This window comes from Sturnira hondurensis, unplaced genomic scaffold, assembly GCF_014824575.4.
Source record: "Sturnira hondurensis isolate 20B ecotype Veracruz unplaced genomic scaffold, ASM1482457v3 Scaffold0016273, whole genome shotgun sequence".
Classification (NCBI taxonomy): Eukaryota; Metazoa; Chordata; class Mammalia; order Chiroptera; family Phyllostomidae; genus Sturnira; species Sturnira hondurensis.
Window position 1 is genome coordinate 457381 of NW_028088904.1, and position 13317 is coordinate 470697.

Sequence of the window (13317 nt, forward strand, 5' to 3'; positions counted from 1 at the left end):
GGTTTATTTCTGGGCTCTCTGTTCTATTCCATTGGTCTATGTGCCTGTTTTTGTGCCAGTACCAGGCTGTTTTGATTACAGTGGCCTTGTAATACAGTTTGATATCAGGTATTGTGATCCCTCCTACTTTGTTCTTCTTTCTCAAAATTGCAGCAGCTATTCGGGGTCTTTTCTGGTTCCATATAAATTTTTGAAGTGTTTGTTCTATGTCTGTGAAATACGCCATTGGTACTTTAATAGGTATTGCATTGAATCTGTAAATTGCTTTGGGTAGTATGGACATTTTGATGATGTTAATTCTTCCAATCCATGAACACGGTATATGTTTCCATTTATTTGTGTCTTCCTTGATTTCTTTCTTCAGTGTTGTGTAGTTTTCTGCATACAGGTCTTTTACCTCCTTGGTTAGGTTTATTCCCAGATATTTTATTTTTCTTTTTGCTATATCGAATGGGATTTTTTTCCTGATTTCTGCTTCTGCTGCTTCATTGTTGGTATACAAAAATGCCTTTGATTTCTGGATATTAACTTTGTATCCCGCTGTTATGCCAAATTCATTTATTAGTTCCAGCAGTTTTTTGGTAGAGGCTATAGGGTTTTCCATGTACACTATCATGTCATCTGCAAACAATGCCAGTTTTGTTTCCTCCTTTCCGATTTGGATGCCTTTTATTTCCTTTTCTTGTCTGATCGCTGCAGCTAGAACTTCTAATACTATATTGAATAGAAGTGGTGAAAGTGGGCAACCTTGTCTTGTACCTGATCTTAGTGGAAAAGCTTTTAGTTTTTGCCCATTGAGTATGATGTTGGCTGTAGGTCTTTCATATATGGCCTTTATTATATTGAGGAATGTTCCCTCTATTCCCACCTTGCTGAGTACCTTTATCATAAATGGGTGTTGTACCTTATCAAAAGCTTTTTCCGCATCTATTGATATGACCATGTGGTTTTTGTCTTTGCTTTTGTTTATTTCGTGTATTACATTTATTGATTTGCGTATATTGAACCATCCTTGCATCCCCGGGATGAATCCCACTTGGTCATGGTGTATGATCTTTTTGATGTATTGTTGGATGCGATTTGCCAATATTTTGTTGAGGATTTTAGCATCTATGTTCATCAGTGATATTGGTCTGTAATTTTCTTTCTTTGTTGTGTCTCTATCTGGCTTTGGGATTAGGGTGATGCTGGCTTCATAGAAAGAGTTGGGGAGTTTTCCCTCCTTTTGGATTTTTTGGAATAGTCTGTGAAGAATAGGGGTTAGCTCTTCCTTAAAAGCTTTGTAGAATTCTCCTGTGAAACCATCTGGCCCAGGGCTTTTGTGTGATGGGAGTTTTTTGATTACTTCTTCAATTTCATTTGCTGTTATTGGCCTGTTCAGGTTTTCTGCTTCTTTTTCATTGAGTTTTGGAAGATTATATTTTTCTAGAAATTTGTCCATTTCACCCAGGTTTTCAAATTTCTTGGCATACAGTTCCGCATAGTAATTTCTTACAATCCTTTCTATTTCTGTGGTATCAGTTGTAATCTCTCCTCTTTCATTTCTGATTGTGTTTATTTGTGTCCTCTCTCTTCTTTTCTTAATGAGCCTACTTAAAGGTTTGTCTATTTTGTTTATCTTTTCAAAAAACCAACTCCTGGATTCATTGATCTTTAGAATTGTGCTTTTAGTCTCTATGTCATTTAATTCTGCTTTGATCTTGGTTATTTCCTTCCTTCTACTTGCTCTGGGCTGTCTTTGTTGTTGTTCCTCGAGTTCTTGCAGGCGTTGGGTTAGGTTGTTTGTTTGAAATGTTTCTATCCTCTTTAGGTGAGCCTGTATCGCTATGAACTTCCCTCTCAGGACTGCCTTCACTGTGTCCCATAAATTTTGGGTTGTGGTGAGTTCATTTTCATTTGTTTCAAGGAGTTTTTTGATTTCCTCCCTAATTTCAATCTTGACCCATTCATTGTTCAATAGCCTACCATTCAGTCTCCATGATTTTGGGTGTTTTGGGTTTTTTCCTGTGGGGTTGGTTTCCAATTTCAGTCCCTTGTGATCAGAGAAGATGCTTGGTATGATTTCTATTTTCCTGAAGTTGTTGAGACTGGTTTTGTGTCCTATCATGTGATCTATCTTTGAAAATGTTCCATGTGCGTTTGAAAAGAAAGTGTATTTAGTTTCTTTGGGATGGATGGCTCTATATATATCAATTAGGTCCATTTCTTCTAGAGTGTCGTTTAATGCTGCTATATCTTTGTTGATATTTTGTTTGGAAGATCTGTCCATTTTTGACAGTGGGGTGTTAAAATCCCCTACTATAATTGTGTTGCTGTCAATATCTTTCTTGAGGTCCTCTAGGATTTTCTTTATATATTTGGGTGCTCCTGTGTTGGGTGCATATATATTTATGATGTTAATGTCTTCTTGGTGGATTCTTCCCTTGAGTATTATGAAGTGACCTTCTGGGTCTCTCTTTATAGCCTTTTTTTTGAAGTCTATTTTGTCTGATATGAGGATTGCTACCCCGGCTTTTTTTTCATGTCCATTTGCTTGGAAAATTTGTTTCCATCCTTTCACTTTCAGTCTGTGGTGGTCTTTTGTCCTCAGGTGAGTCTCTTGTAGGCAGCATATGTGTGGGTCATGCTTTCTTATCCATTCAGCTATTCTATGTCTCTTAATTGGTGCATTTAATCCATTTACGTTTAAAGTTATTATCGAAAGGTACTTATTCATTGCCATTTATGTACCTGTGTTCCTCTCTGTCTCTCTCTTTTCCTTCCTTTCCTTAAAGCAGCCCTTTTAGTAATTCTTGTAGAGCAGGTTTTGTGGAGGCGTATTCTTTTAGACTTCTTTTGTCTTGGAAGCTCTTTATTTGGCCTTCTATCTTGATTGAGAGCCTTGCTGGATAAAGCAGTCTCGGTTGTAGGCCTCTGTTTCTCATTACTTGGAATATTTCCTGCCATTCTTTTCTTGCTTGGAATGTTTCCGTTGAGAAGTCATTAGCCAACCTTATTGGGACCCCCTTGTATGTTACTTCCTTTTTCTCCCTTGCTGCCTTTAGGATTCTCTCTTTGTCCTGGAGTTTTGCCATTTTAATGATGATGTGTCTTGCAGTAGGCCTCTTTGGGTTCCACCTGCCTGGGACTCTCTGCGATTCCTGGATTCGTGTGACTTTCTCTCCCCTCATCTTAGGAAAATTTTCTGTTATTACTCTTTCAAGTAGGTTTTCTATCCCTTGTTCTTCTTCTTCCCCTTCTGGTATTCCTATTATTCGGATATTATTACGTTTCATATTGTCTTGCATTTCTCTTAGACTCTCCTCATTTTTTCTGATTCTCTTTTCCATTACCTCGTCTGTCTGGGAGATTCTTTCCACCCTGTGTTCGAGCTCGCTTATGCGGTCCTCCGCCTCATCAGTCCTACTCTTCATACCTTCTACTGTGTTCTTCAGTTCAGAAATTGTATTTTTCATTTCCTCTTGGCTTTTACTGATGGTTTCTATTTCCTGTTTCATGTTGGTGTAATTTGCGGAGAGTTCATTGTAGCTCCCCAGTATTTTCTGGTAGCTTGTTGTAAGCTCTTTGAATTTCCTGATAACCAGTGCTTTGAATTCAATATCTGATAGTTGACTTGCCTCTATTTCATCTAACATTCTTTCTGAGACTTCCTCCTTTTCCTTTCATTTGGGGATTGTTTCTTTGTCTCCCCATTGTTTGTGATGCTCTTCTCGTTGGCCTCGGCTTCTTAGATTTATCTGTTCTGGTACCCTGAGTTTATGGCGTGAACTTCTGTGCAGGATACCTGTGGAATTCAGTGGTGCAGTCTCCTGTAGGTATCTTGGTCTTCTCTGCCCCCACTACTCCTCCGGTTGGTGTCCAGCGAGTCAAACCTTCAGGTCTCACTAACTGCAGCAGCCTGAGGGGCTGTTATTGTGCTCTTCTCGTGCCTTGGTACACTCAACTGGTCTTGCCAGTACCCTCCAAGATCCAGACTGGCGCCTCTCACCCGCGCCCTACTGAGAGCGGATATTCTCCCAGGGTTCCCAGCCCTGGTCTGACCGGAGGGTGCCTGCTCCCAGTCAGGCTTTCATGTTCTTGTAGGCTTGGGTGTGGATCTTTCCCTGTGTTGTGGCTGAACACACAGGGCAACTCACAGTTCTCCCAAACCAACAGCAACAGCCTGACTCCCTGTGTTTCCCTGTTTGCTGAGTATGGGTGAAGCTGGCGACTGGCTCTCTTCCAGGGGCCCAGCCAGCAGCCGGAGACTCCGCGAGACTGTTCGCCAGCCAGTGCAGGTCCCGTGCCACAGGGATCACCAGGGCGACTCTCAGTTCCCCAAGCCGAGGGTCGGCACAGACCCTGCCCCACCGGAAAAGCACGGGCGACTGGAGGTTCCCCAAGTAGATGGCCTGCGCGGGGCCCCTCGGGGGCCGGGAAGGCACGCAGGATCGGCGGCCTAAGGAACCCGGGGCCGGGAAGGCACGCTCGATCCGAGGCCAATGATGCCGGGGGCCAGGAAGGCGTGAGCAGCTGAAGGAGCAGGTGCTAGCCCCGGAGCGGGCCACTGGGGGGCTGGTCAAGCCAAAGATCAATGCTTGACTCACAGTGCCTCCTAGTCTGTGCCAGCTGAGCAGGGATGGAGCTGTTCTGCTCCACCCCGGGAGCAGGGATCGAGCTGGTCTGCGCCGGCTGAGTAGGGATGGAGCTCGAAACTGACCCACTTCTGGAGGCCCTGACAGCAGTCCGAGATTCCCCGGGACTGCTCGCAGGCAGGCACGGGCCCCTTGAAGCAGGGAGTGCTCTGGCAACTCTCAGTTCTCCCAAGCCAGCAACCTGACTCCACAGGTTATCGGAGCTTTCTGGTTTGCTTCCGAATGCTCACTCCTCTCTCTGCCACTACTGGCAGACCGATCTCTTTCGGTGTTTTCCAATCTGCGCTCTGCCAGATGGGGGTGGTGCCGGTGACCAGTTCTCTCCCAGAGATGGTGTTGCCCACCCTCGGCTCTCAGAGACCTGGGCGGCCGGCCCGGGCCCTGGCTCGGCCTGGCAGGGGGTCCCGCCACCGCCTGTGCGCTGCTCCCTGGTACCTTGTTGATCTGTGGTCGTCTCCTCTCCTCAACCTCTGGTCATTCAGTGTCCGCTACACTCTCTGGAGTCCTGCCTTTTTATATGCTGGGTTCCAGTTTGGCATCTGCTGTGCTCTTCCGCAGATCAGCCAGGTCCTTCTCCGGTGCGTGGAGAGAAGTGAAATCCTTTGTCCTACTCTGCCGCCATCTTCACTCCTCTCTCGAGCTTTTAGTTCTTTACCATTATGATGTTTGCTGTGAGCTTTCATAGATCGCCTTTACTATGATGTGGTAATTTCCTTCTATTTCTAGCTTCTTGAGTGGTTTTATCACCAAAGGGTGTTTAATTTTATTGAATGCTTTTTGTGCATCACTTGAGATTTTCTGTGGTTTTTGTCCTTCATCCTGTTAATGTGCTGTATTACAATAGTTCTTGAGTAAGATGAAATGCATAATTGTAAGTGCACGATACACAGTGCATATATTGTTTAAAATCTCGGGGATCTAAATTTTTGCATAAGAAATTAGGAGTTATTTGATTTGCCTTTTTAAGATGTACCATACTCAGAAATCAAAACAAAAGACATATTAAAAAAAAGAAATTACAATGAAAATAGAAGTGTACGAAGGTATAAAAATGAGAAATCAGTATTTTTTGGCTGGTCATTTTCTTCATTTATGTCCTTGAAAATTAGAATTTCCTTAGTTACCAGTGCAAAAATAAAACAATTAACAAATTTTCTAGTTATTCTTTTTATGACAGTAGTCATATTTGAACATTAAACAAGTTACATGAGTATTATTAGTGTGAACCATGTGAAATTGTCATTTTTGTACTTCAAAAATAGATTATTGATAGTTTGATATTGTATACCACATGTGTGTAAAGTACTTAAAAGTACTCGGTAAAATTTCTGGAAGTGTAATTCTGTTTAACAATATTAAAGTACTTTGTCTCGATTTAACAAATAATACTTTGAAAAAAACCCTGTATTTTTATTTCACACAGTTCTCCTTTGTAATGAATGAATTATGTCCTAGATTCTTAGGATAAACATGTTTTGTCCATCATTTTATTGTTGTCACAGAAGTTGCCTTTTTTTACATGGAAGGCTGATAATAAACATTTTAATAACTAATATTCACTAGAGGTTAATTATATATCAGAAACTGTTCCAAGGCTTAACTTCTATAGACTTCTTGAACCTTTGTAATAATCCTGCAGGTTATTATTACCATCTCCATCTCACAGGTGGGAGGGAGGCCAGAGTGAGGAAGCAGCTTGCCCAAGCCCACACAGCTGGACTGTCTGAGCACCTGACCGGGAAATACGATTCAGTCATCTGGATATTTCTTCTTAGTCACTTAACAATTCTTTTGTTGGATGGATGTCTTAGAGATTTTTTTAATACATTTTAATTAAATATCTACATTACATCTTATCCATTATAACTTTTTTTTTAAAATTAATGAACATATCCCTTTTTTGGTCACAGGATGGACAGTCTGAAATTTTATACATGTTTTGGAATTCAGTGACTCAGGCACTTCATTCTCAATTTCAAATGGCAACAAATTGTAAGTACACTATTTGTTTTGCAGATCCATTTCAAAGTTGGTTAGTTACAATTGACTTTACAATTGACTTGACTTTGTGAACTTCTTAACAACAATTGACTTGACTTTGTAAACTTTGTAAACTTCTTGACTTTACAATTTAATGTCAAAAAGTTTTCCTCTGTTGGTTTATAAAACATATCTTGTTAAAACTCCAGGCTAATTGTGGCTTCTTAAGTTACCCATATATTTAGTTTTCTAAGCAGTAAGTTAATTTTTTACCTTTTCAAATACTATCTTGAATAAAATTTTCCAAAGAGTAAGTTAATTCTCCATAATTTTGTCTGAATTTCCCTGTGTGCAAAGGCACTAAAGGAATTGATATCGAAGAATTTAGTTAATACATATAGAATTATTTTCCTAACTAAAAAATATTAAAGTGAGAGACTTATAGTTTTTTTCTTATAGTTAAATATGAAGATTTAATGAATGAACAGATGAAATACCTGCATCATGAATTAAAAGTTGCCCATCCAAATATGATCTGGAAAACTTTCTTAATTTTTTTTGCCATGAAATAGTTGTTCAGGGTAATTCTAAGCAATGAAATATACAAACTAGCTAATGTAATCACTGAATGTAATAGTATTGAAGGTACCTAGGCTTTTTTAAAGCATTTTGAGAGTTTGTATGTAGTTAAATTTTATTCAGACTTTTACTTGAAAGTATCTAGTACTTAGAAACATTATTTAGTCACTGACAACATGAGCTGAATCAACCACACTACCCCCCTCCCTGCCCACTTCTGTTTATAAAGCAGCGTGCAGCAAGACTTTCTGTGGAAGAGGTTTTCCGGAAATGTGTGGCCAAACAGAACTTAAGGAGAGGGCTTATTTAGGGCTGATTTACTCGGAGAATACTGCACATCTCCCTCCACTGGGTATCTGTGTGTGTGGGCTTTTTCTGAGATATAATTTATATACAGTAAAACTGACCAATTTTAAGCAAAAAATTGTATGAGCTTGGTTACATGTTTGTCAAAATTGTTGGCTTTTAATTAATTTTTTTGTTTATTGCTTGTTCTCTTAAGTCTGAAGGGATCTTTCTATATTCTAGATTCAAAGTTCTTTTTCAGAGTTGTGTTTTACAAATATGTCCCCCTTGTGTGTGGTTTGCCTTTTCATTTTCTTAAAAATATTTCCCAAGTGACAGTTTTAATTTTGGTAAAGTAACATTTATCAATCTACCTTTTATAATTTGTGGGGAGAATTTTTGATTTAAAATTTTTCTCTAATCAAGCCCAGAGCTATTTCCTCTTATTTTTTATTCTAGAACTTTTACTAGGTTCATTTGTAGTTAATTTTTGAATATGATATAGGGGTTAAGGTTCATTTCTTTGCATGTGGATCTAAAAGGTTATACTGTGCCCATTGACTGCCCTGGTGCTTTTGTTGAAAATTGTGTGGTTATTTGTAAGTAAAACTTATAGGCTCTGTATTGTTCCTTTTTTTGGCATGTCTATATTTCTATAAATACCATATGATTTTAATTACTAAAGAGTACCTTGTCCTTGTTTTATCTTCTTTATCAAAAGAATTTTGCTTATTCTAGGTCCTATGCATTTTCATAGATATTTCAGAATACGGTTTTTGTTCCTATAAAAGTATCTCCTGGGAGTTTGATTAGAATTACACTGACTCCCTAAAGCAATTTGTGATGAATTGACCTCTTGACAACATTGACTCTTCTGATCCAGGTGTATGGTATATCTTACTGTTGACCTAGGATTTTTACATTTTCTTCTATCAGTGTTGTACAGTTTTCAGTCTACAGGTTGAGCAATTCTGTTCTTAAATTTATTATGATGTCATATATTTTGAAGCTGTTATTAATAATATTGTTTTTAAAATTTACAATTGTCCATTGTAAATGTCCTTTAGAACATAGAAATACACTTGATTTTTTTCAGGAACTGGCTTTGTATCCTTGGCTTCGCTAACCTTACTTATTAGATCTAATAGTTTTTGGAGATTTTTAATATAGAAAATTTGGAGAATTTGGAGAATTTTCTATATTGACAATCATATGGTCTGCAAATAAAGGCAGTTTACTTCTTTTCCAATCTTATGTTAGAAAATATTCTCTCCTTTTCAGAGCCCTGGCTGGTGTAGCTCAATGGATTGAGCGAGGGTCTGCGAACCAAAGGATCAAGGTTCAGTTCCCAGTCAGGGCACATGCCTGGGTTGCTTCCCAGCAGGGGACGCATGAGAGGCAACCACACATTGATATTTCTCTCCCTTTTTCCTTGCCTTCCCCTCTAAGGATTAAATGAAGAAAAATTTTTTTAAAAAGTATTCTCTCCTTTTCAATGTTTGTAGGCATTTTGTGTAGAATTGGTATTATTTTTTCCTTAAATCTTTGGTAGAATTCACCAAAGAAGTAACCTGGGCCTGAATTTTCTTTATGGTAAGGTTTTAACTACAATTTCAGTGTTTTTCATAGGTATAGGATTATTTCATTTACTTATTTTTAAAATATATTTTATTGATTATACTGTTACAGTTGTCCCACCCCACCCCCACATTATTTCCCTTCGTCCTGCACACCCCTCCCACCCACATTTCCCCACTTTAGTTAGTGTCCATGAGTCATACATATAAGTTCCTTGGCTTCCATATTTCCTACACTATTCTTAACCTACCCCTGTTTTCTGCCTACCATTTATGTTACTTATTCCCTGCACCTTTTCCCCATTCTCCCCTTCTGCTGCCCCCACTGATAAACCTCTGTGTGATCTCCATTTCTGTGATTCTGTTCCCCTTCTAGTTATTTGCTTAGTTTTTGTTTTTGTTTTTTAGGTTCAGTTGTTGACAGTTGTGAGTTTGTTGTCATTTTACTTACTGTTCATATTTTTCATCTCTTTCTTAGATGAGTCCTTTTAACACCTCATAGAATAAGGGCTTGGTGATGATGAACTCCTTTAACTTGACCTTATCTGGGAAGTACTTTATCTACTTTTCCATTCTAAATGAAAGCTTTGCTGGATAGAGTAATTTTGGATGTAGGTCCTTGCTTTTCATGACTTCGAATACTTCTTTCCATCCCCTTATTGGCTGTAAGGTTTCTTTTGAGAAATCAGCTGATAGTCTTATGGGAAATTCTTTGTAGGTAAGACTCCTGTCTTCTTTTCTCTTATTGCTTTTAAGATTCTCTCCTCTTTAATCTTGGGTAATGTAATTGATGTGCCTTGGAGTGTGCTTCCTTGGGTCCAGCTTCTTTGGGACTCTCTGAGCTTTCTGGACTTCCTGGAAGTCTATTTCCTTTGCAAAATTTGGAAAGTTCTCCTTCATTATTTCTTCAAATAAGTTTTCAGTTTCTTGCTCTTCCTTTTCTCTTGCTGGCACCCCTATGATTCAGATATTGGAATGTTTAAAGTTGTCCTGGAGGTTCTCCAGCCTCTCCTCGATTTTTTGAGTTCTTGTTTCTTTTTTTTTAATTGCTATTCTCACTTTATTATTATTATTTTTTAAATATATTTTATTGATTATACCATTACAGTTGTTCTATTCTCCCCCTTCATTCCCTTCTACCCGCACACTCCCTCCCCCACCATTCTCCCCCCCTTAGTTTATAACCACGTGTCTCAAGTTCTTTAGATTCTATATTTTCCCTACTATTCTTGCCCTCCCCCCTATCTATTTTCTACCTACCGTCTATGCTATTTTCTGTACCTTCTCCCCCCTTCTCCTCCTCCCACTCCCCTGTTGCTAACCCTCCATGTGTTCTTCATTTCTATGGTTCCACTCCTGATCTAGCTGTCCTCTTGGTTTGCTTTTGTTTTAGGTGTGGTTGTTAATAACTGTGAGTTTGCTGTCCTTTCACTGTTCATATTTTTCATCTTCTTTTTCTTATATAAGTCCCTTTAGCATTTCATATAATAAGGGCTTGGTGATGATGAACTCCTTGAACTTGACCTTATCTGAGAAGCACTTTATCTGTCCTTCCATTCTAAATGAAAGTTTTGCTGGATAAAGCAATCTTGGCTGTAGGTCTTTGGATTTCATGACTTGGAATACTTCTTTCCAGCCCCTTCTTGCCTGTAAGGTCTCTTTTGAGAAATCCGCTGACAGTCTGATGGGTACTCCTTTGTAGGTGACTGTCCCCTTATCCCTTGCTGCTTCTAGGATTCTCTCCTTCATTTTAGTCTTGGCTAATGTAATTATGATGTGCCTTGGTGTGTTCCTTCTTGGGTCCAACTTCTTTGGGACTCTCTGAGCTTCCTGGATTTCCTGGAAGTCTATTTCCTTTGCCAGACTGGGGAAGTTCTCCTTTATTATTTGTTCAAATAAGTTTTCCACTCGTGGCTGTTTCTTTCCCCCTTCTGGTACCCCTATAATCCGGATGTTGGAACGTTTAAAGATGTCCTGGAGGTTCCTAAGCCTCTCCTCATTTTTTTGAATTCTCATTTCTTCATTCCTTTCTGGTGGGATGTTTTGTTCTTCCTTCTGGTCCATTCCATTGATTTGAGTCCCAGTTTCCTTTCCATCACTATTGGTTTCCTGTGCATCTCCCTTCATTTCAATTAGTTTAGCCTTCATTTGTTCCTCTAATTTGTGACTATAATCAACCAGTTCTGTGAGCATCCTGATAAATAGTGTTTTGAATTGTGCTTCTGAGAGGCTGGCAATTTCTTGGTCACTGAGAGTTATCAGCTCTGGTACTTTGAGTTCTTCTTGTGCCATCTTTCGGGCTGTTTGTTCCTGTTATGTAGTGGGATCAGAGCCCTAAGGTGTTCACTAGGGCAGGGCAACTAAGTCGCTGGGCTGTGACGTTGTATGTGGGGGTGGGGTCTATGAGGAACTATGGCGTCCTTTCTGCAGCCTCCTGCCGTGGCCCCCACAGGTGCTGCAGCTGCCACTGTCACCGGGCCCTTGTGTTTTGTCCCACTGCATGCGAGTGTGCCAACGCCATCAGCCCTCGCCCCCTGGGGCCTGTGTGGTCCGTCTCACTGTGCGCGAATGTGCGACCGCGGTCAGTCTGCCCCACACCCTGACTGGGTCCGGGCTGCCTGTGCGCCTAGGTCTGGGGATCTTTCCTGCCCGACCCTGCTCTGCTGCTGGCTCCGCCCCTCTTACCGTCCCCGTTGAATGGTTAGTGCTTGTCGGACTTCCGTATAATTCAATTTTCTGTTTTTTGGCTGTGTCTTTGTTCTCCAAACCTTTGTTGTATTCAAACTTGGTTGTGGGAGAAGGCACAGTGTTTCCGCCTATGCCTCCATCTTGGCAGAAGTCTCGAGTTCTTGTTTCTTCATTTAGTTCTGGTTGAATGTTTCTTTCTTCTGTTTTGAATCATTGACCTGAGTCCCAGTTGCCTTCCCATCACTATTGGTTCCTTGTACATTTTTCTTTATTTCAGTATTCATAGCTACCTTCCCCCCTCTATTTTGCAACCATACTCAACCAATTCTGTGAGCTTCCTGATTACCAGTGTTTTGAAATGTGTATCTGATAGGTTGGCTGTTTTTAATCACTTAGTTTTATTTTTTCTGGAGCTTTGAACTGTTCTTTCATTTGGACCATTGGTCTTTTTTTTTTTTTTTTTTTTTTTTCTGCATGTGCCTATTAGGTGTTCACCAGGGCAAGGCAACCCAAGTTGCTGTGTTGTGCTGCTGTCAGTGGGGGAGGGGTCTGAGAGTGAACAGTGTGGGTTACCCTGCTCTCTGCTGGCTTTCAGTCACTTCCCTGGCTATCCACAAGCAAGTTGGGCCTTTCTGGTGCTGATTCCTGGGTGGGTGGGTCTGTGTACATTCTAGGACCCTGTGGGTCTCTCCAATGAACTCTCCTGTGAGGCTGAGAGTTTCTCTCAACACCACAAACCTCACGGGTTTTGAGGCTTACAGTTAGAGGTTTTGAGGCTTTATTCTCTCATGCTGGGATACTGGATTGCGCAGTCTGTCTTTCTCCCCTGTTGTTCTTCCCAGTTTATTTGCATGCGAATGTGAGACCACCCTCTCCACCAGCCAGTGCCTTGCCATGAGTTCTCTCTACCCCAGCTACCCATCTCCCCCCCTTCTACCAGTTTGGATAAATGTTTCTTCTTTAACTCCTTGGTTGTTGGACTTCAATATAGTTCGATTTTCAGGCAGTTATGATTGTGTTTTTGTTTTTAAATTTGTTGTTCTTTTTTGGTTGTGCAAGGAGGCACAGTGTGGCTACCTATGTCTCCATATTGTCAGGAAGTCTCATTTATTTGTTCTTGAATGAGTTTAGTAGTTTACTTCTTTCAAAAAATTTTTCCAGTTTATTGAAGTTTTCTAATTTATTGGCACAAAGTTGCTTTAGGCTTCCTTATTACCTTTTGAAGGTCTATGGAATCTGATGTGATGTTCCATGTCTCATTCTTGATGTCATTAATTCTCTTTTTTCTTTTCTTTTTTTTAAAATATATTTTATTGATTATACCATTACAGTTGTTCTATTCCCCCCCCCTTCAATCCCTTCCACCTGCACCCTCCCTCCCCCACCATTCTGCCCCCCTTAGTTTATAACCACGTGTCTCAAGTTCTTTGGATTCTATATTTCCCCCACTATTCTCACCCTCCCCCTATCTATTTTCTACCTACCATCTATGCTATTTTCTGTGCCTCCTCCCCCCTTCTCCCCCTCCCAGCCCCCTGTTTCTAACCCTCCATGGAATTGTCTAGAAATTTCTC

The 13317-nt window shown here is 40.2% G+C and overlaps 1 protein-coding gene across 1 annotated transcript in view; it reads left to right on the forward strand.

Annotated features, from left to right (window-relative positions):
- The window catches only part of COG5 (component of oligomeric golgi complex 5), a 385812-nt gene that overhangs the window by 246028 nt on the left and 126467 nt on the right, over positions 1 to 13317 (forward strand). Inside the window, exon 11 of the mRNA XM_037065860.1 lies at positions 6545 to 6626. Coding sequence (XP_036921755.1) covers positions 6545 to 6626 — 82 coding nt within the window. The remainder of the gene's footprint in view (positions 1 to 6544; positions 6627 to 13317) is intronic.